At 42.3% G+C, this 23,508-nt stretch overlaps 1 protein-coding gene across 6 annotated transcripts in view; it reads left to right on the forward strand.

The window, feature by feature from the left end:
* Window positions 1-23,508, forward strand: part of ankfn1 (ankyrin repeat and fibronectin type III domain containing 1) — a 131,033-nt gene that overhangs the window by 22,670 nt on the left and 84,855 nt on the right. For all 6 annotated transcript variants that reach the window (XM_038735905.1, XM_038735902.1, XM_038735906.1 and 3 more), the window contains exon 6: window positions 19,438-19,475. In XM_038735905.1, coding sequence (XP_038591833.1) covers window positions 19,438-19,475 — 38 coding nt within the window. The remainder of the gene's footprint in view (window positions 1-19,437; window positions 19,476-23,508) is intronic.

Consider the following 23,508-nt stretch of genomic DNA (forward strand, 5'->3'; position numbering starts at 1 on the left):
ATTCCTGAGATGCATTTCACACCTGCTTCCTGCTAAATTACTGAGCAGATGATGACTCTGTCTTCCTTTGTGTGAATCCAGCAGATTTTCCTCCGGTTTGGTTTAATTTTCCACCAAATTAGGTTTCCTGAGAAACAATTTTCCCCCCTGAGGCTGTTTTTCTCTTATGTTCTGAAAGGCTCGACGGGCGACTGCATCAATAAATCAGCACAGAAAGAAACTGAACTCCTGCCGGCACGTTGTTCTGCGAGATGTTTTTGATTTGTAACAAAACAGTGTTGGAAAAAACTTGTTGTTTGTCTTTAGGCCCCCCAGATCGGGGCCCAGTCCGACTAGATGAAGTTTTTTTTTGTTCAACTTTGAGCACCAGAACTGAAAGCGTCTGATGACCTTTCTTGATGGTCGTCTCTGCTCTCTAGCCCTGTTTGGAGCAGCAGGAGACACATTCACTGACGAACCTGAGACACAAAAGTTACTGTTGTGATATATTAAATTACGGAAAGGTTTTTTTTTACCGGCCAAAATAATAAATTGCCTTTTGTGTCACATAAACTCTCTGTTTTAATTGAGATAATAAGGAATTATGTCAAATACAAACTTAAAGAAGAGACCAGAGTGACATTTGAAGCAAAATGATATTATTGCTATTTAATTTACTCAAGACAGAACAGAAAATTGTTTTATAAACTTACAAGATGCTTATTAATCATTCAGCTTAAATTTTATCACTCAGATTCAGATTCACTTTATTAGCCTTTGCAGTATAAAACCACATTGAAAAAGAATATGCAAGAAGCTCAAAGTGCAATGTCACCACATAAACCACGCCGCTGCTTCTTGTAAAGCCGGGTCACTATGTGAAAGCACACAAACCTGCAAACTTTTGTTCATCATGACCGGATTTCTCTCCGCCCCCCCCCCCCCCCCCCCCCCCGACTCCTGGCGCCCACCCCTTACAATCGAACACAAGTAACATGAAAAGAAAAGAAACAACCACCAGTGAACGACCCTAATCCGTGTGTAACACGATTTTAGATACCTCGGTACAGCGGGGACCAATTTAAGTGCGACACACAACCAGCAAGAAGGCCGGTCTGCTGCTAATTACCGTCGAATATATTTCCCCCCCGGGTAGCCTTCCAACATTTGGCCGCAAAACGGAAAATCCACCCGCATTTAGCCCTGACTCCCAGTCTGTTTCCTGCCGCCACTGTCTCTTTGTCCTCCCGTGTTACTTTCGATAAACGTTCCACCTCGTTGTCGGTCCATGCAGAGAAATGTCACCATCGCTGTTCTGCCTCCATCTCTAGTAGAACTTTCTTCTTTAGCCGAATCTTCTGCAGCTGGACTGAACTGATGTTAACAGAGATTAATGCCCCCGGACCCCCCGAGAGGGTTCAAGGTCCACCCACCACGGTCTCAAACTCCTGTAGGAAACACTGGATCAGAGGATCATTTAGTACCACACTGATGATGAAGATGCATTGATTTAATTAATTGCAGGTCGATCCGTTGAAGCACTTTGCCTGTCAGGTTGATGAACTGTATGAACAGTGTCTGGCTCACAGCAGCTGTTTGTGTCCTCAGCACTGGCCAGCAGGGGGCGAGCTCGCCCTCTCCTCGCCGCTGCTCTTTTGGGGGTTTGGTTAGGAGGACTCTTAGGCCTCTCCCGCTGTATTGACATTCTGGCGCTGAGGTTCAGTAAATAAATAATTCCGGGCCATATTGCTTTTCTCTGAGCTTAAAGCTTTTAAATCTGAAGTGGAAAGTTTGAGAAGAGCTGTGACAATTTAATCAGGCGGACTCCGAGCCACCAGCTGTCTCGCTGCACCTCCTCCATCAGGAGGGAGAGCACACAGTATTTTATTGCCCGGAGGGAGATCCAGGCAGTAAATTGACCTGCTGGCTGATGCTGGTGCTAATGCAGATAGATACTGTGAAACCAAAACCATAAAAAAGACTTCTGAGTATTGTTGTGACTGTGTTTGTGTGTTCGCTGACGCACGAGCTGACAGAAGCAATCTTCTCGGGGCTGAGGAGGCGGTTGTCAGTCTTTATCTTTCTAATAGATATCGTGACCCCGGCTGTCTAACTTCCTGAGTCAACAGGTACATTTCCATAGAATTCAGACAATCGGCTCAACGCTGCCACAGACTGAAAACTCTCAACGTAAACCTGTCTGGGTTTGGACAGACGGGATTCATGGTTCTGAGCTACACCAGAGCGGCCTGAACTTTTGTCATTTTAAAGCAAAAGTGATGTTTCCCTCTCAGCTTGTTTCTCTCTCACATTTTTTAGAGGTCTGAATCTGAAGTTCCAGGAGTTCCCGCTGCAGGGAATACGAGGGGTAGCGCTGCATCACACAGCATTTATTGAGTGATATGCATCAGGATCTGTGCATTCACTTCGCTTCACTTAATCCAAGTCGCAGCTCCTCCAAAAAGCTTTTAGCCAGCACCAGAGATGCTCACAAGTCTCTGAGCTAGAGTCCAAGTCAAGTCTCTGAGCTAGAGTCCAAGTCAAGTCTCTGAGCTAGAGTCCAAGTCAAGTCTCTGAGCTAGAGTCCAAGTCAAGTCTCTGAGCTAGAGTCCAAGTCAAGTCTCTGAGCTAGAGTCCAAGTCAAGGCTCTGAGCTAGAGTCCAAGTCAAGTCTCTGAGCTAGAGTCCAAGTCAAGTCTCTGAGCTAGAGTCCAAGTCAAGTCTCTGAGCTAGAGTCCAAGTCAAGTCTCTGAGCTAGAGTCCAAGTCAAGTCTCTGAGCTAGAGTCCAAGTCAAGTCTCTGAGCTAGAGTCCAAGTCAAGTCTCTGAGCTAGAGTCCAAGTCAAGTCTCTGAGCTAGAGTCCAAGTCAAGTCTCACGTCTCTGAGCTAGAGTCCAAGTCAAGTCTCAAGTCTCTGAGCTAGAGTCCAAGTCAAGTCTCTGAGCTAGAGTCCAAGTCAAGTCTCTGAGCTAGAGTCCAAGTCAAGTCTCTGAGCTAGAGTCCAAGTCAAGTCTCACGTCTCTGAGCTAGAGTCCAAGTCAAGTCTCAAGTCTCTGAGCTAGAGTCCAAGTCAAGTCTCTGAGCTAGAGTCCAAGTCAAGTCTCTGAGCTAGAGTCCAAGTCACGTCTCTGAGCTAGAGTCCAAGTCACGTCTCTGAGCTAGAGTCCAAGTCAAGTCTCAAGTCTCTGAGCTAGAGTCCAAGTCTCAAGTCTCTGAGCTAGAGTCCAAGTCACGTCTCTGAGCTAGAGTCCAAGTCACGTCTCTGAGCTAGAGTCCAAGTCACGTCTCTGAGCTAGAGTCCAAGTCACGTCTCTGAGCTAGAGTCCAAGTCAAGTCTCTGAGCTAGAGTCCAAGTCAAGTCTCTGAGCTAGAGTCCAAGTCAAGTCTCTGAGCTAGAGTCCAAGTCAAGTCTCTGAGCTAGAGTCCAAGTCAAGTCTCTGAGCTAGAGTCCAAGTCAAGTCTCTGAGCAAGAGTCCAAGTCAAGTCTCAAGTCTCTGAACTAGAGTTCAAGTCAAGTCTCTGAGCTAGAGTCCAAGTCAAGTCTCTGAGCAAGAGTCCAAGTCAAGTCTCAAGTCTCTGAGCTAGAGTCCAAGTCAAGTCTCAAGTCTCTGAACTAGAGTTCAAGTCAAGTCTCTGAGCAAGAGTCCAAGTCAAGTCTCAAGTCTCTGAGCTAGAGTCCAAGTCAAGTCAAGATAGACCTGAGCGAGAGCTGGGAGAGGTGCTGAGCGAATATATTCGCTCTGTACTGAAATACGATTTTACCCATTTTAAATAAGTGCGGCCGCGCAGCTGATGCTACGTGTTATGTAGGCAGGTTATAGGTAACGCAGGGAGGGGAATAACAGCGAGCTCATCAGACGTTTCCTAAAAATAAACATTGTTTACGAGTCTCGCTCCTCGAGGTTGAGTCTGAACTCTTTTGAGGACGAGTGCGACTCGAGTCCAAGTCTCAAACGCGAGTCCCACCTCTGGCCAGCACCAAATGGTGCTCTGGTGTCTTAGCTCCTCTGGGTTGGGATAAAAAAAGACATTTAAGGACGCCGTCTTGGGCTTTATGAAACACTGACATCTTGTTATTGACCAGACAACAAATTGACGGATTAATCGACAATGAATCGTTATTTGCAGCCGAAGTTTGAAGTGAAATGTAGTTTAGAAACTGGACTCTATGATGCAAATACGCAAATTCTCTCTCTTTGAACATAGAGAAGTTTGAACCATAAAAAAGGCTGAAACGATTAATACTTTATAAAAATAGCTGCTGATAGATTTATCCTCTAACGGTTTCAGCAACACATTCATTACTGCTTTTACATTCTCGGCCAATAAAATGCACATCTTCAGTTTCTTCCGCAAAACATCAGTCATGAGGTTCAGTAGGATGCTATTGAACTCTGGCCATTGTTATGTTTTGGCTTGATTGATTAGTGGCTCATTAGTGACGGATGAGGTGACGCGAGGTGAGCGATGGCTGGCAGCAGGCGCCTGTTTGCTGTCATTGGGCCCATATGTAGTAGAAATACATGTTCCATACATAGAGTCCAGTACAGGAGGGATTTGTGTGTGTGTCCTGTTTACTTGTACATTTTTCTCAGGCCCGTCCTTGTACACAAACACTCACAAACACTCACACAGTGGTGTATTAAGCAGCCGTGGTCCCGCGGGGCTAATCATTTCAGGGCACAAGTCAAGCAAGTCTTTCTGAACATCCATTAAGCTGCTTCATCGCACCAAATCCTCCATGAATCACCCCACCGTGAAATATTAGCTCCATAAATTCAGCCTGCCATCTTATTAAGCCTAATCCCTTAAAAAAACACGCCGCCTCCACCTCCCTCCACCTCAGGAGTGTGTGTCAGCATGATATGAGAGGACTGCATAAACAAACGAGCAGGGCTGCAGTCGCACACTCAACCTTTCCTGGTGATTTACTTCAGACTGAAGCTCCTGCAGTAGCATGTTTAGGGCTGCAGCTAGTTTGTGAATTTACCAACTTATTGTTTAATCTGCCAAATGTAAGTTCCAAAACCGAGGATGACTTTGTATGAATTGCTCTCTTGTTAAAGGAGCAAGGAACTCTAGGAATCAAAACCTTCTGATCAGGATTTTTAATATTTAAATTGTCTCTAGTTCGATTGTTCACAAGGTTGAGCAACTTCTTTCCACATGGAAATAAAGACATTAAAGACGTAGGCCCTCATCCCCTCTGTCAGTGTTTGTTTTATTGATTCAAGAAGTCCATGAAGGCGGGAAGTGAAATGACTCATATTTTTGTTTTGCATATTTGCCGCTCAATGAACACGACACTTCACCGAGATGAAGCTGTCAGATTTCAGGGGTTTATCCACCGCTTCACACCCAGAGTGACAAATGAATCGCTGGATAAATGAACAAACATTTGATTGTCAAAACTGTTCATGTGACTAACCAGTTATCAACTAACCACGTTTATTTGTCAATTCATCTGTAAAGAAATGCACTTAATGTGTGAAACTGAATAAAATGTCAGGCAAAACAGAAAAACAACAAACAGAACTTTTAAAGTGTATTGGTGAAATCATCAAGTAAGTATTAATAAATTAATAAAATGCGTATGAAATAATGGAGAAGAAAGGTAAGGAAAGAAGACATAGAGTAAGGAAAGAAAAATGTAAGGAAAGATTTATTTCTAGAGCTGATTCGGCCAAAGGAGAATAACATTCAGACACATGATTCCTGAAGTACCTTAAAATCTATCCCACATCGGCTGCTTCTCCAGAACACATGGTTTTATGGGTAAAGACACTTGTTGGCTTCTCAGTCACGCAGTGAAGTAAAAGCCAAAGTAAAATCAGTCTGGCAAAGTACAGCTTTGACTCATTTTAATTCATTTAATTTATGTTTAGTGCACCGATTTTCCACCTCAGCGTGTGTTTCCAGGTGTTTTCATGTGTGGGTGAATTCTCCTGCAAATGTTTTAAAGTAGTAAAAATGCTTTAGTGTCTCAGAGGGAGCTGAGTGAAGTCTGATAAATATCCTCAGGTGATGTCACCTGATTTAGCGTCAGACGACCAGCTGGAAAACAAAAACAATCTCTGAATCGCAAACATGTAGAGCCGAGATGACAAAGTATAGATGTCCTAAAACAGCCACCGTTCAGAGGGTTAACCTTTTGTTTTAGGTGACAACCAAGCGGCACCCTTGAACCCGAAGTAATTTAAACCTGCGTCCTCTCTAGCGGCCAGCAGGGGGCGACTCCAGCGGCTGCAGAAAGAAGTGTGATTGTATAGAAGTCTGTGAGAAAATGTTTCTACTTGTCAGCTGATTTATTCCCTCAGTAAACACTTTCCTGATGAGTTTCTGGTCTCAGTCTCTAGTTTCAAGTCTTCTTCAACACTGCATGATGTTCATTTAGTAAATTATGGTCCCATTTAGAGGAACAGAGACCAGGAAGCAGGGGAGGCTTCAGGGCGGGGCTACAAGGTGATTGACAAGTTGTCAATCAGGATAGAGGCGACTCGTATCTGCTGCTCTGTGTAAATTTAACCAGCGTCGCTGAAAAAGCTGATCAGGAGTCGGCTGCTCATTTTTGTTTTAAGCCTGTCACTAGCCAAAATTAGCATCCCTGCTAATATCGCGGTTAATGTGAATTACAGATGCAGCTTGCTAACCAAGCTAGCTAGCTCCACCCTCATGTCCAAATATGGTCAAGACTGGTTCCAAAAAACCAAGATGGAGACGGCCAAAATGCCAAACTCAAGGCTTCAAAACTGTAGTTAACAAACCAACGGGTGGCGTTACGGTGGCTACGCCCATATACAGTCTGTGGTTTCAGCTTGCTCTCTGGCGCCGCCTTCAGGACAAACTTCATGCTTGTTCTTGCCTCACCAGCACTAAAGAACAGCAGTCTGCTGTGTTCTCCGATGGCTTCTACGTGCAGCTCTGCTCTTTAGCGAGCGTTCGCCGTGCAGCACCCAGCCGATGCCCACGCCAGTCAGCCTGTCACTCACCCAGTGGGCGAGCCTGCCAACCAGCGCTCAGAGGTGCCAGGAGGAACGGCTCAGCCTCCCCCGTCTGCAGGCTCCTCGCCCGGCCATGAATGCTGGCATTGCTGCACTAATTAACCCGCGGAGAGGCCAACAAGCCTGCTACAGTTCAGCTCTGACAAATATCAAAATAAAGCCTTGTTCGAATTAGCAAGGTGAAGTGAGAAGCAGCGGGGAGGGGGGGTGAGACTCAGCTGTCTGTGGTCAGACGCCATCGGCCAGGAGAGAGAGGGAGGTTATATTAGTTCACATTAGCGGTGCAGTGCTGGAGCTCGCCAGGTAGATGATGTGTGAGTGGCGACTGTGCAGCTGCAGGCCGGTCTGAAGCGAGAGGCTGCAGACCTGCTGGGTGGCGTTCTCTGGCCCTGTCCCTCCTTATCCGAGGACACAGATGTGTAGAAATAAAACCCAGGATGGCCGGTGTTCTCGTGGCGCTCAGTACGCTGCCGGACTTGAAACCATGTGTGCAAAATCATCCCTGTAGGGGGGGTTCAGGTGCACTGGCTGTGCTGCCACACTCAAAATCAAGTGAATCTGTTTTTTATTACTCGTTAGTATTATTTGTTGTTGATTAATGTGGTCGTTTCCTCTGATAAATGTCGTTAAATGTTTACAGTAATATAAAAAGAGAGAAAATCCTCACATCGGAGAACCAGAGAACGTTTGGAGTTGATGCTTCCTTCATTACTTAAATTACTGATCAGTTGTCAAAATTGCTGATTAATCTTTATTCAACTTTTCGGTCAGGATTGAGATCCTTGATGATTCATCTGTGTTTGGGGCTGAATTACCAACTGGGGCGAACTGGGTAGCTGCTCCAGAATGATTGATTACGATCAGGGAAGTAAGACAGCAGCTGTTCGCCCTTTGCCTCTAACAGGAGCGGTGTGATTATTGATTGAGCAGCCAGAGTCTTAAGAAATCCTGAGGGCCCCATCTTTTCTAATCGTCGAGACTCCTTCCTGCTGACCTTCTCCTCATTTAACAGTGGTTTCCTCCCTCGTGTACGTTAAGGAGATTACAGGAAATGTTCCTGTTTAACAGTCAGATCTTTTCTTTTTGATGCAGAACCGTTTGTTCTTTTCTTTGTAGAGACGACTAAAAGGAGGATTTCCCTCCGCTGGCCTTCACGTTGTTTGGAAATCTCCCTGGAAACGCAGCTTGTGTGTGTTTTGTTTGTGTCACCTGACTCGCTTAAAGTCCTGATTAAAAGTACATTTTGACCAGAATAAGCATCTCAGCTAATATCACAGTCGGCTGGGAATTGCTTACCAAGCTATCTAGCTCCGCCCTTCCGCCCAAATGTGGTGATGTCCAAAAGAGCCAAACTGGAGGCTTCACAACGGCGGTCCACAAATCAACGTCATGGTGACTGCGTCCACTTCTTTTATGCCGTCTGTGGGAGCAACAGAAATGAAATATGAAGGCGTTGTCATTAATGCTGTTTCCTACCGCTGCCACACTCAATTCAGCTTTATTAGCATGAATGTAAAACAACAAAATTACCAAAGCTACAAATAAATAACAAAACAACAATTAATTTCATACATTTCATTTAAAAATCACAAACAGTAAAAGTGTGTCTGTGTGTTAAAAAAAAAAAGTAATAAAAATATATAAAATATAAAAATAAAGTAAAAATAAATATTAAAAACAAGTAAGTAAAACAGTAAGCGTGTGTGTTGTGAATTCAATTTATATGTTCATGAAATAAATAAAACAGTAAAAGTGTGTCTGTGTAATATATATTAAAAATTTAAATAAAACAGTAAAAGTGTGTCTGTGTAACAAATAAAAATATATTAAAAATTTAAATAAAACAGTAAAAGTGTGTCTGTGTATTAATAGATAAAAAGTAAATGGAAAAAAATAACAAAACAAGTTAAAAATCAGTATCAAATGTAAATAAAAAACCAAACAATTATTTAATATATTTATCAGTCCAGTCTGAGTTTCCAGGTTGACCATATACCTAAAATATACAATATAATAACTTTAATTACACGTAAAAATGTATTTCTGCAGTCTGTGAATCGTAGAGGAAATCGATTGCTTCCCCCTCACTGTTCTTTGCTGGGCCAATCGCTGCCTCTCGCTGCTCATCCTGAACTCACTGATGAACAACAAAGGTTAGGCTCTTCAGCGGTGTGTTGTCTGTACCAGCCAATCACCCGGCAGGATTAATTGAAGCCCGCCGTCCGTCACCCCGATGTCCCCCGGTACAGACGATGTTCTTTGACATTAAAGGGCAGCTGAAGACGAGCGAGCTGGACGTCCTGACATTCACAGAAATACCAGAAGAGTGAAAGAGGAAGTGAGACGGCGGCGGCATGAAGGTCTGGTATCAGGTCAGCGGAGACTCGTTTGTTCTCCGGCTGCTGATGCAGATCTGTGGGAACGCTGGCGATCTGACAGCATTAAGAACAGTCCAGCTGTATTCATGTGGGACAGTTCCCAGGTGCTTCAGTAAAGAACCAAAACACAAGAGGAACATTAGAGAGAGAGCATTCCTGAAAGGTTTAGTAACATTTAAAATTATTACATTAAATTAATGACAATTCATGCAAATGTGAACACGTCAAATGTCCCTAAATGAAATATTGAGTTGACAGGATGAGATTTATATTTACCACGTTATTCCACCCTCCCAGATCAGGAGCCTCATTTATAAAACTGTGCGTTGAATCCTCACTAAAAGTGTCCGTGCGTCCAAAAGCCAAAAATGGCGTACGCCTAAAAATATTCAGACTTATAAAACCGTGCGTACGCACACCTCTCAGCAAGTTCCCTTTTATAAATCACAATCAACTTGAAATGTGGCCCCTGTGAGGGAGCTCCATGTCCGGCCCTCCAAACGCCCACAGCTGCCTGTAAACGCTCAGTGAAGCTCATTAACATTAACGCGTCCTGACTGCAGGAAGAAAAGGAGGCGGACTCTGAATCACATTCTCCCGTCAGTTCTGGTTTTATAGATCACAGCCTTTGCGTGGGAAGTGGCGTCCGCACGTTTCCAGCCCTGTTTGGACGTACGCACCATTTAGAAATGAGACCCCCGGACCTCCCAGCTGCCGGACCTGGACTTCTTCCTCTCTCAGGAGGGTGTGTTCAGAGTCCTCTTCAGGCGTCAATAAATGCACTGCGTGAATATATGCACTCAATGCATGAGGCCATATAACACTTTAAAAGGAATATAATATTTTTGCCCCTTGAAATACTCACTTTCTGTAGTCTTAAAGGCGACGACTGTTTGGAGCGTAAGACCCCGTATTCACTGAGTCAGTGACTCTGATCAGAGCGATCACTGTTTAAAAAAAACATGTTTCAGTATTTTACTATCCAGATACCTGGGTCTGCGCCTCGGTAGTCCTCCACCCAACATGTTCCCCTGCACTCCTGAATCTCTCGGTTCCCTCAAGGACACGAATAACAGAAGACAACATTTTAATTTAGCCTCCACAGTTAACCGTGATGATCGTTTATGCATCTCACACACTGCCTCTGTTTCTCCAAGACACAAACGTAAGCTTTACTCCTCCAAAGTAAGAGCTCTGCTTGTCCACAATTAACCTTCCGCTAACGATAAACAGCTGTGAACTAACACACCAGGAGAGCCTCTCGAAACAGCTGCAGCACAGGTTTCCACACAGAGAGTCTCTCAGAGAGTCTGACAGGAGCCGACTGCCGGCACCTCTTCCTCTCGCTGTCCACACTGTGTCCCCAGCACCTGAGTATTTTAGTTTATGATACTTTACACTTCCCACACAGATTCACAAAGATTTCCATGATCCCAATATACAAAATGGCAACAATATAAACGAGGTTAACATTAAGGGCCAATAATGTAAACAACAAATATAAACGAGGTTAACGTTAAGGGCCAATAATATAAACAACAAATATAAACGAGGTTAACGTTAAGGGCCAATAATATAAACAACAAATATAAACGAGGTTAACGTTAAGGGCCAATAATGTAAACAACAAATATAAACGAGGTTAACGTTAAGGGCCAATAATGTAAACAACAAATATAAACGAGGTTAACGTTAAGGGCCAATAATGTAAACAACAAATATAAACGAGGTTAACGTTAAGGGCCAATAATGTAAACAACAAATATAAACGAGGTTAACGTTAAGGGCCAATAATGTAAACAACAAATATAAACGAGGTTAACGTTAAGGGCCAATAATGTAAACAACAAATATAAACGAGGTTAACGTTAAGGGCCAATAATGTAAACAACAAATATAAACGAGGTTAACGTTAAGGGCCAATAATGTAAACAACAAATATAAACGAGGTTAACGTTAAGGGCCAATAATGTAAACAACAAATATAAACGAGGTTAACGTTAAGGGCCAATAATGTAAACAACAAATATAAACGAGCTTAACGTTAAGGGCCAATAATGTAAACAACAAATATAAACGAGCTTAACGTTAAGGGCCAATAATGTAAACAACAAATATAAACGAGGTTAACGTTAAGGGCCAATAATGTAAACAACAAATATAAACGAGGTTAACGTTAAGGGCCAATAATGTAAACAACAAATATAAACGAGGTTAACGTTAAGGGCCAATAATGTAAACAACAAATATAAACGAGGTTAACGTTAAGGGCCAATAATGTAAACAACAAATATAAACGAGGTTAACGTTAAGGGCCAATAATGTAAACAACAAATATAAACGAGGTTAACGTTAAGGGCCAATAATGTAAACAACAAATATAAACGAGGTTAACGTTAAGGGCCAATAATGTAAACAACAAATATAAACGAGGTTAACGTTAAGGGCCAATAATGTAAACAACAAATATAAACGAGGTTAACGTTAAGGGCCAATAATGTAAACAACAAATATAAACGAGGTTAACGTTAAGGGCCAATAATGTAAACAACAAATATAAACGAGGTTAACGTTAAGGGCCAATAATGTAAACAACAAATATAAACGAGGTTAACGTTAAGGGCCAATAATGTAAACAACAAATAAACGAGGTTAACGTTAAGGGCCAATAATGTAAACAACAAATATAAACGAGGTTAACGTTAAGGGCCAATAATGTAAACAACGAATATAAACGAGGTTAACGTTAAGGGCCAATAATGTAAACAACGAATATAAACGAGGTTAACGTTAAGGGCCAATAATGTAAACAACAAATAAAAAAGTGCCTGACCTCTCTCTGATTTACAGTTTCTGATGTACAGGTAACTTTAAAGTAACTGCTAACTGTAACGTTAGCTGCCGTTAGCTAGTTTGCTCAGTTAGTTGTGCTGCTTTAGGCTAAGCTGACTCTGCACAGACTGGTAGAGGAAAGCCAGTTTTCAGAGGGACTACTTTTACTTTTACATCTCTTTACTTCTTTTTTTTAAACTTTTAAACCATGTTTAATCTGAACATCCGACAGTCTAGCATTATACACAACAGAAAATAAGGGAAAGCATAATTTATCACACTCTGCCTTCTCTCTAGTAACCTTTAAAAACCAGCTATATAAGACGCTATATAAATCAACGTTGTTGTTATTATTACAGGTAATGGAAGTGTCCGTTACCTGGAAACAATTTGAACATGTCTGACATTTTGAGGCATTTTGAGTGTGTGGAGAGCCACTCTCCCCCATGTAGCCTGCTATCAGTTTGGAGTAAAAATAACCAAAGAGAAAAACTCCCACAGGAAATTGAAATATATTTTGGAGTTCTTGGAAAGAGGAAGAAAAAGTGAAGGTGACATATTAAACTCTGAGGCTTTAGCAGAGACAGATGGAGTGAGGGGAAGGCAGAGATGAATAAGACAGTGACTCACAGCCGGAAATAAATAGACGAAGCCAGTTGGTGACTCGTTTCCTGTCCAAGCTGGAGACCGTAGTGATGTTAGTTCATCCTGGTAGTTCATGGTTCACACAAGGTGGTCTTAAGTATTCACAATTATATACATATATATTATATTCTGACCCCCCCCCATGTATGTTAATACAATGTAGTGCAGAACACCACCACCTGTAACTATCGGTAATAAACACATAATTGAATTCCAACATTTCCATCAAAGTTACCAAAAAGCTTCGTAGACGTCAGAGCAGACTGAGGAGACTCGGCCATCGGCCGTCTTCTATGGCGTGGTCTCCTGGGGTAGCAGCATCTCGACTGCCGACAGCAAGAGACTGAACAGACTCCTGGGACACCCATTGGACCCAGTGGAGGTGGCGGGAGAAAGGAAGGCGATGGCAAAGCTATCAGTCCCAGATGGAGTTACGATTTAGAGAATGATTTGGATAGTAGACCCCTTTCCTGGAAGCTGGTCTGTATGTGGGCTATAAAACTGTTTCCTAAATGGATCGTTTTAATAAAATAGATGACAGTCTCAACAACTGAACATGTAAACAGTTGCTCATCAATAACTATTTCTGCTGGAAGGTGCAACTTTTTCAGCCGTCTGTAAACAGAGAGAGTGAGAGAGAACAAGCTTGTGTATTTCACTTTCAACATAATCTATACCAAACAACTCTAAACAAGGCATCTACAACGACGACCTGCAACTTTGAGATTTCATTTAACTATAGCTACGACCAGAGCCGTTACGGCTCTGACGACAGCGTTTCACATCTATAACGTCACACAAAGAGGAGCTACAGGAAGCCGTGTTAGATTCTTGTTCAGCTCACGTTTATTTACTTGTCAGCTCTGGTTTACAAACTACAAACGAACGGCTCGCAGATATATTTAGAATACATTAAACTCCAGTTTACCGGCTCATTAACGTTAGCGCTCCTCCACTAATAAACACTAGCAACGGGCAGCGTTAGCGGCTGTAACGTTACGTGATTTTAGAGAATATTTAGTAGTGATGAACTAGGGACAAATGAGAGGACCGTTCGTTAGAAATGACATAGTATGTTTCAGAAATAAAAATGCAATCACGTCTGTCAGCAGCTTCCAACACCCTGCTACTGTAAGAATAAACCGCTGTGAGCTCAGGGAGATTCCGGTCAGCTGATCGTTTTGTGGTTTTTGTGGGGAGGCAGTGTTAACAGAGGAGCTGCAGCTAACAGACAGGGTGCTTCTGAAGTGCTTAGTTTCTTCCATGAACCTATGAGGCCTCTTTTAACAGTCACAACTGTGTGTTTCCTGTTCATGGTGACTTTAATATGTATGCTTGTTTTGGCCTTGCACACAGATGTTTCTGATTGAAGTCATTTTGTTCAGCGTCGTAGGCCTGCTGTGTATCTGAGAGTGTAGCTGGTCGCTGGCAGCAGTATGCAGCAACAGATTTCTCCCTGTGGGCTCAGCGATAATCTCATTTTGGGGCCAGTGGGGGGCAAAGCATCCGTCTTCACCAGAAAATGACAACGCCAAAAACTTCCCACTGCTGCTCTCGTCACGATCCAAAAAACAGCAGAACAGAACGGAGCCGAGCAAAGAAAAAGAGAGACGAGCAGAGGAGAGAAGGCTGGTTCCACTAATCCTTTCTCCTGTCTCCAGTCGATGAAAATGGTTTCTGTCCTGCTGTCAGTTCACATGCCTCCGACATCCACTGTAATAATGGAGAATGTTAACTAATTTGAATCTAAATCTGGTGATAGATGGTCATGCTGATTTTTAGAACAGCTCATTCATGTCCAGGAGAACCAAAGCTTGACGAATTGTACAAAAATTCAAATGACTCTGAGACTAACCAATCAAATGAGTTCAGACCTTTTCATTTTATCTTGTTGTTGTAGTGCCACTCAGAGATGATGAAGAAGAAATAGTGTGTACTTAAAATGGCCTCCGCAAATGCTTTTATTAGAAAGGACCTCAAGTGGTAATTATATATATATATATATATATATATATATATATATATATATATGACTTAACTATAAAATATTAAAAAAGTAAAAGTAGCTGAATGTAGCTTAGCTTCACTGGGGGGTAGCTTCTGTGTAGTGAAGCTTCATTTAATGTAGAGTTGCTAGTAGTTTAGCTCACTACATTTTCCAAGTAGCTCGCCCAACGCTGGCTAAACTTAAACAAGGAGTTTAACCGTAGAGGAGGTCGATGACAGTTTGGACTTCTTATCTTTTTTTCAATGTCATGCTGGTTTATGTCCGATATTCCACTTGTAAAGATGAAAAAGCCTTTGGATCATCCAGTATTTACAAAATTTGGTGACTTATCAAATTCACAATATTGATACTTCAATCAGTCACCGTGTGATCAAAGAATCGTTAAGCAGATTATTATCTGAGCAGACATTTGACACCAACTTTCAGTAGAGTCCAGTCTTTGTTGCTCAGGTACGGAGACATTGACAAAGAGATGTACCTGCCACAGGAAGGAAGTAGTTCAATGTTGTAATAGAGCGACAGAATCTACGCCGCTGAAGTTAGCGTCTGATTCTGCATTTAGGGGAAAGTTAGAGGATCCTGATCATAAAGCACTGTGCCCAGAGTGGTCAGAACTGGACTAGATTGTCCCGGAGAGTTTATTCAAAACATAGTTTCAGTTTTGAAAAAGCTTTATTCTGTTTGTGAAAATGAAAAACAGATAACTTGCCCTTTTTTAAAATTTTCACAAACAGAATAAATGTTTCACAAATCTGAAACTGTTTTAAAGAAACCTCTCTGGGACAATCTATTCCACATTACACAGTTCTAGGCATAATGGGTTTTGATCTGGACCTGAGTTTCTGCCAATCGGAAGCTAACATTCAACATCGTACTGAGTCTGCAGAGGGCCAACAAAACAGTCGCTGCTTGTTGTTTGGAAATGGGAAACAGTCAGCAGTTGGTTTATTGTAACCATGTCGTCCTTTAAACTTAACCCCACATTTCCCCAAAACCTAAGGCCTAGTCCACACGGACACAGGTATTTTTATAACCAGAGTTTTTCCTCCTCCGTCCGCATGAAACCGCAAAGCCCCCGATTTTACTGTCTACACGACAGCACTGCAGCCGGCGTTTCTGAAAATCCTCACCCTGAAAAATGTTCGTTTTCAGTGACCTGATGCTGCGTAGAAAAAGTCACGTGTCTGTGTAGACAGGGCCTAAACCAAGCTGTGTTTGTGCCTGAACCTCACCAAACCTTAACCTATCAATTTTATTTAAATAGCACACTTAAAACAACCAAGGTTAACCAAGGCGCTTCACGGGTTAAAAAGGTACCATAGAACCATAGTCGTAAAATTTTCCAGTCTCGGAAGATATTTACAAATGATGTTGTCCTGCAGACGGTGGCGTTTACACGACAACTGAGATATTCTTTCATTTAATCTGTAAGATTTGTTCATACATTACTTCAGAATAACTGTTGTCATGATCCTGAAAGTGTTATGTAAGATGGGGGAAGATGGAGCATGAGAAATGAGAGCTGACAACATCTCGTGTGATACCGTCATCTTCACAGTATGTTGAGAGGCTCAGACACGGAGGGTCGCTGCAGGGTGGTGCATCTTCAAGCCTTCCAGTGTCCTCGAGCGGAGGTAGGCGGAAGAGACCTCAGAGGGCCAAAGTGTGCGCTCATGTACAGATACAATTTTCCCTCGCAGCGTTGTCTTCAGTTGTCAAGGCGACGGAATATTTTCACCCCACGCCGCCTAAACCCTGCCGTTCTTCCATCGAATCAAACCGGCCCCTCCTCTCCCCGCTGCATCCTTCAGCCGTCGCTGATCAAACACACTTCCAGTCCCAAGGTCGAAACACAACGTCATCCGTGCTTCAGTCTGCAGCAGGTAGTGGCTTCTATATTAAAACCACCTGCTTTAATGCAACACTACAAGTCAAAAACAGAAAAGCATTCATCCTCCACCCACACATAGCACACACAAAAAACTGAGCAACTGTTGATTTTATTCATTGCAACTTTAATTTAATCAATATGTTCATGTTAAATGAGTGGGTTGACATGAGGAACACACAGTACTTGTGCAGGAACAGGGTCCTTCAGAGTGATGGGTTACATCTCTCAGGCGTGTATCATCCATTAGCCCCGAGCTAAAGGTCAGATTATTGATAATTTCAGTCCAGTTGTCCTTTCCACATTTGAAAGAGATTTTCATCCTGTGTGATACGTTTCTAAATACCTCCATTATCTCTTTAGCATGAAGATCTCTCTGGTATGTAAAAATGAAAGGACAGGCCCAGAAAATGAAAGTCGTGCTGTTTTTCCTGCAATTCTCTCGCCACGACCTTCGGTCGCTATTTTTAGAATCGCTTTTCATTGTATTATTCCATCCTCTCGCCACACTCTTATTACCAATTGTATAGGGACGACGCTGAAGAGGCGGCTCAGAGCTAAGATAGTTTTATGTTAGTTTGATTCTTTCATCTTTATTTCTTAGATATTCTTTTCATTCTTTAGTAGATTGTGGTAAAATCTACAATAACAATTAGCCTTGGCTGCTGTTGCTATGAGAAGAAGCCAGTCAGACCGAAGGGATTTAAACTGCAGAAAGTTTGTCAAGTTTCTGTAATGGAAAGTAATCTAAAGCCTCAACAACAGAAAAGCTTTGTGATTGACTTCTCTACTTCAGTTTCTGTGTCCACAGACTTCTTGTACATTTGACTTTTTATCAAGGAACCAGATAATTTCTTACACAGCTGTTCGTCTTGTGTCCGTCCGGCCGTCGGTCACCTGGTCTTTACCTGCAGGAGCGCAGCACGTCTGAAATAACTCCAGCTTTGTGACGTTCTTCAGCCAGCTAGTCAGCGTTAGCTCAGTGTACTTCATCAAACTATCTCTGTCTTGAGTTGTCCGATGACGTTAACGGTGGCGCGTCGCAACCACAGGAATTCTTTCCGTCTCCACCATCACTTACAGAATAATAATTATTATAATAATATGACGATGACGTGAACGCAGCATAAAGGTTAGATTGATTGGAAACAACGCTGTCGTAACGGGATGAATTAAAAGAACCTGGAAAACAAATGTTGCGATGAATTCAAGACAGTTGAAAATGGCCATTTTAAAATAAATCATTCGACTTTGTGTGCACAAACAAGCTGCTCTCAGTGTACGCACATTTCCAAGAATAATACTCAGGAAGGTGGAAATAAACATGTTAATAAACTGTTGAATGCACACAGTACTAAACAATCACCCAGTTGTATTCCTCCTGCACAGCTGCTTCAATTTCACTTTTCAACCTGCGTGCTGAATGTGCGATCGTTAGCGGCCGTTTGGTGACAATATGCCTATGAAATCCCTGGCTTTGTGCAAGTGTTGATGCTGAAGGCGAAGGGAGGTCATTTGATTTAGACTTTCTTTCTGCTCACTCACTTTGCATTTAGTTACTCAATAAATATAATATTGAAGCTGCAGCTAACGATATTGTTAGTAATGTAATATTCTGCATATTATTTCAGGATAAATCCCTTACCGGGATCAGCTGTGTAACTCAGATCACTGTAAAAACTAACGAGTCGGACAACAACAACAACAACAACAACAACAAATGCATGTTTCCAGCTGGGAACTGAGCCTCTTACCTTTGCCTTCATCTCGATTAGCAATCATTTACGTTAGCTTGTTTGAGGCCCGCTCCGTGGACTCGATGCATAGACCAGGTCTTTCTGCTCAGATGCTGGCGCCGTGGTTCTGTTGCGGTCGGCTGGTTCGGTTTTACAGCAGACTCCCTACACAGAGCTGCTGTTTCCTGTCTTTTTCTCTTGCCTGTCTCTCCTTCATCCCTATCTCCAGTCTGTAATCCGCGCCATCAAATCACGTCGTGTTCGCTTGCCGCGCTGTGCGACAGTAATAATCGTCGGTGCGAACGAGTGCGCTGTTATATAGTTATATGGATTAATTTGCTTTTTAGTAATCAAGTTACTCCATAAAACGTTTCACACCGGCTCATAAATCTTGCACAGTACTGTGTGTGTGAGTGTGTGTAAATAAATAAATATATGAAATATAATATATATATTAATGGTTATACTGTATATAATCAAAAGAAGCAACTATTAAGAACAACACACAGTGAACATACAAGTCAAGCTGTTTCTGTAAATTGTAAACAAGAATATAATGTGAATAAATGAACGGGTAATGTAATAGGTTATGTGCAGTGTGTATATATAAATATTGTTATAAGGAAATAAATGAACTCATTTATTTCTAAAGGCCTCTTTCCCCTGTAAGAGAAATACCTCAGATAAATTGGAAAAAGATAAATTGATGTAACTGCGTCATTATGTGCGTTTCGCAGTGTGAATTAGTGAACGGATGAACGCTGCTCCTGAATCTGTGATGTTTGATTGAACAGATTGAACATTATAGCTTCCTCTATAAAAAGTGTGTCTGTGGACAGAAATGTATTTTTAGAGTGACAGTAATGAGTTTTCCTCAGAGACATTAGTGTGGAGAGGTATAGAGGTGGCATCTTATTGCTCTGCATGATCCTGCATAGAAAGTGATGATTTTCTCCTCTGTCCTCCCCCCAGAGCCTGGGAACCACGGGCCGATACGACACCAGGAAGAAGTAAGTGTCCTTTTATCCTCGCCGGAAGCAGCTGGATTCCTCCGACACTGAGTCACTGCACTCTCTGGAGCTTTCATGCTTTTAGAAGCGCTGACATTTTCCTTTTACGCTGCATTTTTACTCATTCTGTGTGTTCTGCTCTTTGTCACCGAAATGCTCAACTGGAATATTTCCCGGAGCTGTGAGCAATAAGTCGTGATTTAATAAAACAGGAGGCGCGACCTCTCCTGTATTTCTTTGAGGGACTGATCCGAGGAACCAGATTATGTCAGTGTTCTTATTGTTTTTCATTTTCGCTCAGTGAAATCAAATAGAAGGAGTATTTTTAGCTGAAGAAAGAAACTAAAGCTGTTCGGTTGAATCAGACTCATCTTCATTTTCCCCTTTGGTACCATTGGTTTGGGTCAAAACAAAAACAACCACACTGTGTGGTGAGAACGTGATCTAACTTCAGTCAGGCGCTGGGATGTGGATGAGTGAAATCAGCAGTTAGATGGAGCATGACCTCAAGTCTGACCTTGACTAGCTTCTTCAGGACCGTCTTCCTGTGTTTACTTTCTCGCTCGCCAATGAGTTGCAGTGGATTTTAAAGATGCATTGTGGTTCTCTTTAACTCTTGTTTCTGTGTGAAAAGAAACTGAACCAGGTGAGAAAATAGAACATGAGCAACAGTAAAAAGAGGTGAAAGTTTAAAACATCTAAAGGTGATACACTGAAATGTGTCTATAACAGGAATATGAAGACAGTGCAAATTTTATATATATATATATATATATAAAGATATTAGTGTAGGCGTGACCCCTATCTGTCATATCAGCTAGATCATCAATGGAAAAGTCCTAGAAGGTGATCTCAAGAAAAGAGTGGGAACCCTGACGACAAATCATCCCTTATTTGTCCTGTTTTTACTATTTATGATGGACGAGGTTGACTTTCAGGCTGGACTGATATTTTCTTTCCTTGTTCTGGATCAAATGAACTGAACTTCAGGTAAGAAAGAGACCCAGGTTGACAGCTAAACTACACCTGTTTGAACATTTCCCCACGTTGCTGTGAGCCCTGTGGAACCAGCAGTCAGCAGCACTGACTCTGGTTTCATCGCAGACTGCCTCTTAAAGTTCTTAGGATTTGTTTCAGACTTTACGAAGCAAAGAGAGGAATAGTCTTGACGACATCGCCTCCGAACGCAGCCAACCAAGCTGCTGAAAATGTCTTCCTACTTGACCCAACACCACCCGGTCTGGAAGTTACGTTTCAGTGTGCATCTCAGACCGGCTGCAGTCTCTGAGTTGTCTACAGAAAGCTGATGTTGAGGGGAAACCTAAACTGCTTTAATTCCTATCTGTCCCTGCAGATCTGACTGTCAGTCAACGTATAGCCCGGTCCCGATGAACGAAACGAGCTGTCACACTTGGCTGTAACGTCTTTTTGCATGTTGTCAAGGGAGCTAGCAATGTTTGAGCTTTTGGTTGTTTGTGCCTGAGGCTGCACAGAGATCACTGTGTGACTGACTGGTCATGATGCTTCACAGTCCTAGGTGTTGACTTTTGACCCCTGTGAATTCAGAAAGGTCAGAGACATGTTTGATTTGAGTTTGACCAAAAGATACTTTCAGTACTCAGTGTATTAGTTTTGTCTTGTGTTACTGATTAGTTGTGAGGCTGGAGCTCAGAGTTTCAGAGTCAGAAAACTTCCCAGACGTCGCTGACTAGTTTCTGTTCTATAATCAGCTCTCATGTCTGACGCTTTCATTTGATCAGAACGCAATTCTGATAAAATGCATTTAGTTTTCAGACAGAAGGAAAGGCAAGTTTATTTGTATAGCAGATTTCAACAACGGGGTAATTCAAAGTGCTTTGCATAAAACATAGAAATGTTTTCAAAGAGTTAAATAGAAAATAAAAACAGGCAGGTCTTTCACCTTTGTTTCCCCGTCTCCGGGGAGAAACCTTTAAAATATTTAAATTCAAATATATTTTGGTAGATGAGTGCATCAGTGACAATAAACAAACTTCCTCAGCTAAACATCTTCATTTTCCCATAAATTTACAACCTTTTTTCACTGTTCATATGCAATAACAATGCCACAACAATTATTATTTTAACACTAGTAGTGTTTTTGTGGGATTCAAATCACCACTGCTGAACGAGACCAGGTCAGGCCTGAGCTGAAAAGCTTCAGTCGCAAAATACTGTCAACTTCAATAGTTACCAATGCTCACACATAAGCTAACATACACACTCAGATAAAAAAATATAATCAAAACCCACTACGCAGTCCCATAAAGTAGAGCAGTGTGTCCTCACCTTCAACTCTCCCTGCTCAGCTGCCTCTGTCTGGACTGATTGTACATCAGTTATAAATCTGACTAATCCATTTTCTAATTCTACGTATGCATAATATGATTGGCTACCCAGCCCTGCGCACTGCCCCTGTCATCGTTTCACCACGATCGGTTACTTTGGATGCATAAATTTTTTTTATCCATAATTTATTAATAAAAATAAATGCGTTATTTTGACAACCCTAATAATAATATAAGCTGCTAACATCTTTATGTTAAAGCACATTTGATTTGGTTTTCATATGTCTACATAAGGTATTGGCTGTTATTATTTTAATGTTCATACAAACAAAAAGTAATTTTATTTGTGGTTTTTAATATAATACTTGGTTAAATGGTTTTAAGTGTGTGTTTCAGTACATTTTGACACTGATAACTGTGGTAATTTTGGTGGTAGTTTCATCTCTAGAGCTGATCAACACTTGACGGTAGACAGTAGCTGCTGCTGTGGGACGAAGGGAAGGCAGCGGATGTTACTGTATGATCCATTTCTATGGTGACAAGCAGCCCCGTGTCCCTGTTACACCACTGAACACGCCCGAAGTCACGGCCTTTTAAATCACTCGCTCTCTATAATAGTACTTTTACCGAGTACTTCCTCCCCCTCTCTGTCTATCAGGGTTAACAAACATTAATCGTTATATTTAATCTTAATAAGGAACACAGCCTGACTCTGCTGTTACCTGCTGAGCCTCCTCTTTTAGGCAGGTGCCTTGTGGGTAACCTGACGCAGACCAGCAGGTTTTTGTCGAATCTCTCCAGTGAAATAAAAAAGAGGACATTTCTGGTTCGACCCTCTTTCAGTTGAGCGTTGAGTCCGACAGAGTTACGGGAGTGTGAGTTGGTGTCTTTATTTGTGGGATGGCGGGGCAGAGTGTACGTATCAATGCTTTATAGAAAGGTCAGTCTGTTGCGGCTCCTGTGTTTTACATTTGGAAGTAGAATACACTGCAGTTTAAAAGCTCCCGTCTGTCGGTACCTTCGAACATCTTCAGGAGAATCCGTCACTCGGTCTGCTCGCTGTAGAGTCGAGACAGGTCTTTGCTGCGGGTAGGAGGACGGCTGAAGAGGCTGAAAAACTGGTGGATGTGATGTTAACCAGTGTGTGAAACTCGTGTAATCTGATTAATGCTTTACCCTGTGCTGTGAGGGAAGTTAAAACCCAGTTCAAATCTAAACATTTAAACTGCCAACACAGCGTCCTCCTCCCGAAAGACCTAAATCAGGAGGGTCCCCGACCTTGGATTCATCTTTGACCCTACCCTCTCTTCTTGCCCCACGTCAGCCAGGTCACTTTGTCTTTTACTGCTGCAGAAATTCTCATCCATGGCTTCACCACTTACAGACTCGACTACTGGAACATGGGGCGATAACCACAAAATTGAAATGCCACGCAGAGGATGGCGAGCAGCGCAGTAACCACTATGTTCATTCTTTACACTTCCACAAGCAGGACGAGCTGTGTAACGGTTCAGAACGGATCACGTGGGCTGTACGTGACCTGACTTTAGAATTGGACGCTGCAAGTGTTGCCCTGTTATTTTGTAGGTTAGCTAACTTGGCGTTAGCATATTGCGCAGCTAATGTTAGGGAGTCAAGGTTCAACTGTGTGAACGGTAAGCCTCGTTGGAAGCTGACTAACTAACGAGCGTAGTGTGTCGGACGCCTGCAGCTGATCTTCACGTTAC

This window comes from Micropterus salmoides, unplaced genomic scaffold (assembly GCF_014851395.1).
Source record: "Micropterus salmoides isolate LMB-PRFRI ecotype aquatic unplaced genomic scaffold, ASM1485139v1 Ms_hic_scaffold_21, whole genome shotgun sequence".
Lineage (NCBI taxonomy): Eukaryota > Metazoa > Chordata > Actinopteri > Centrarchiformes > Centrarchidae > Micropterus > Micropterus salmoides.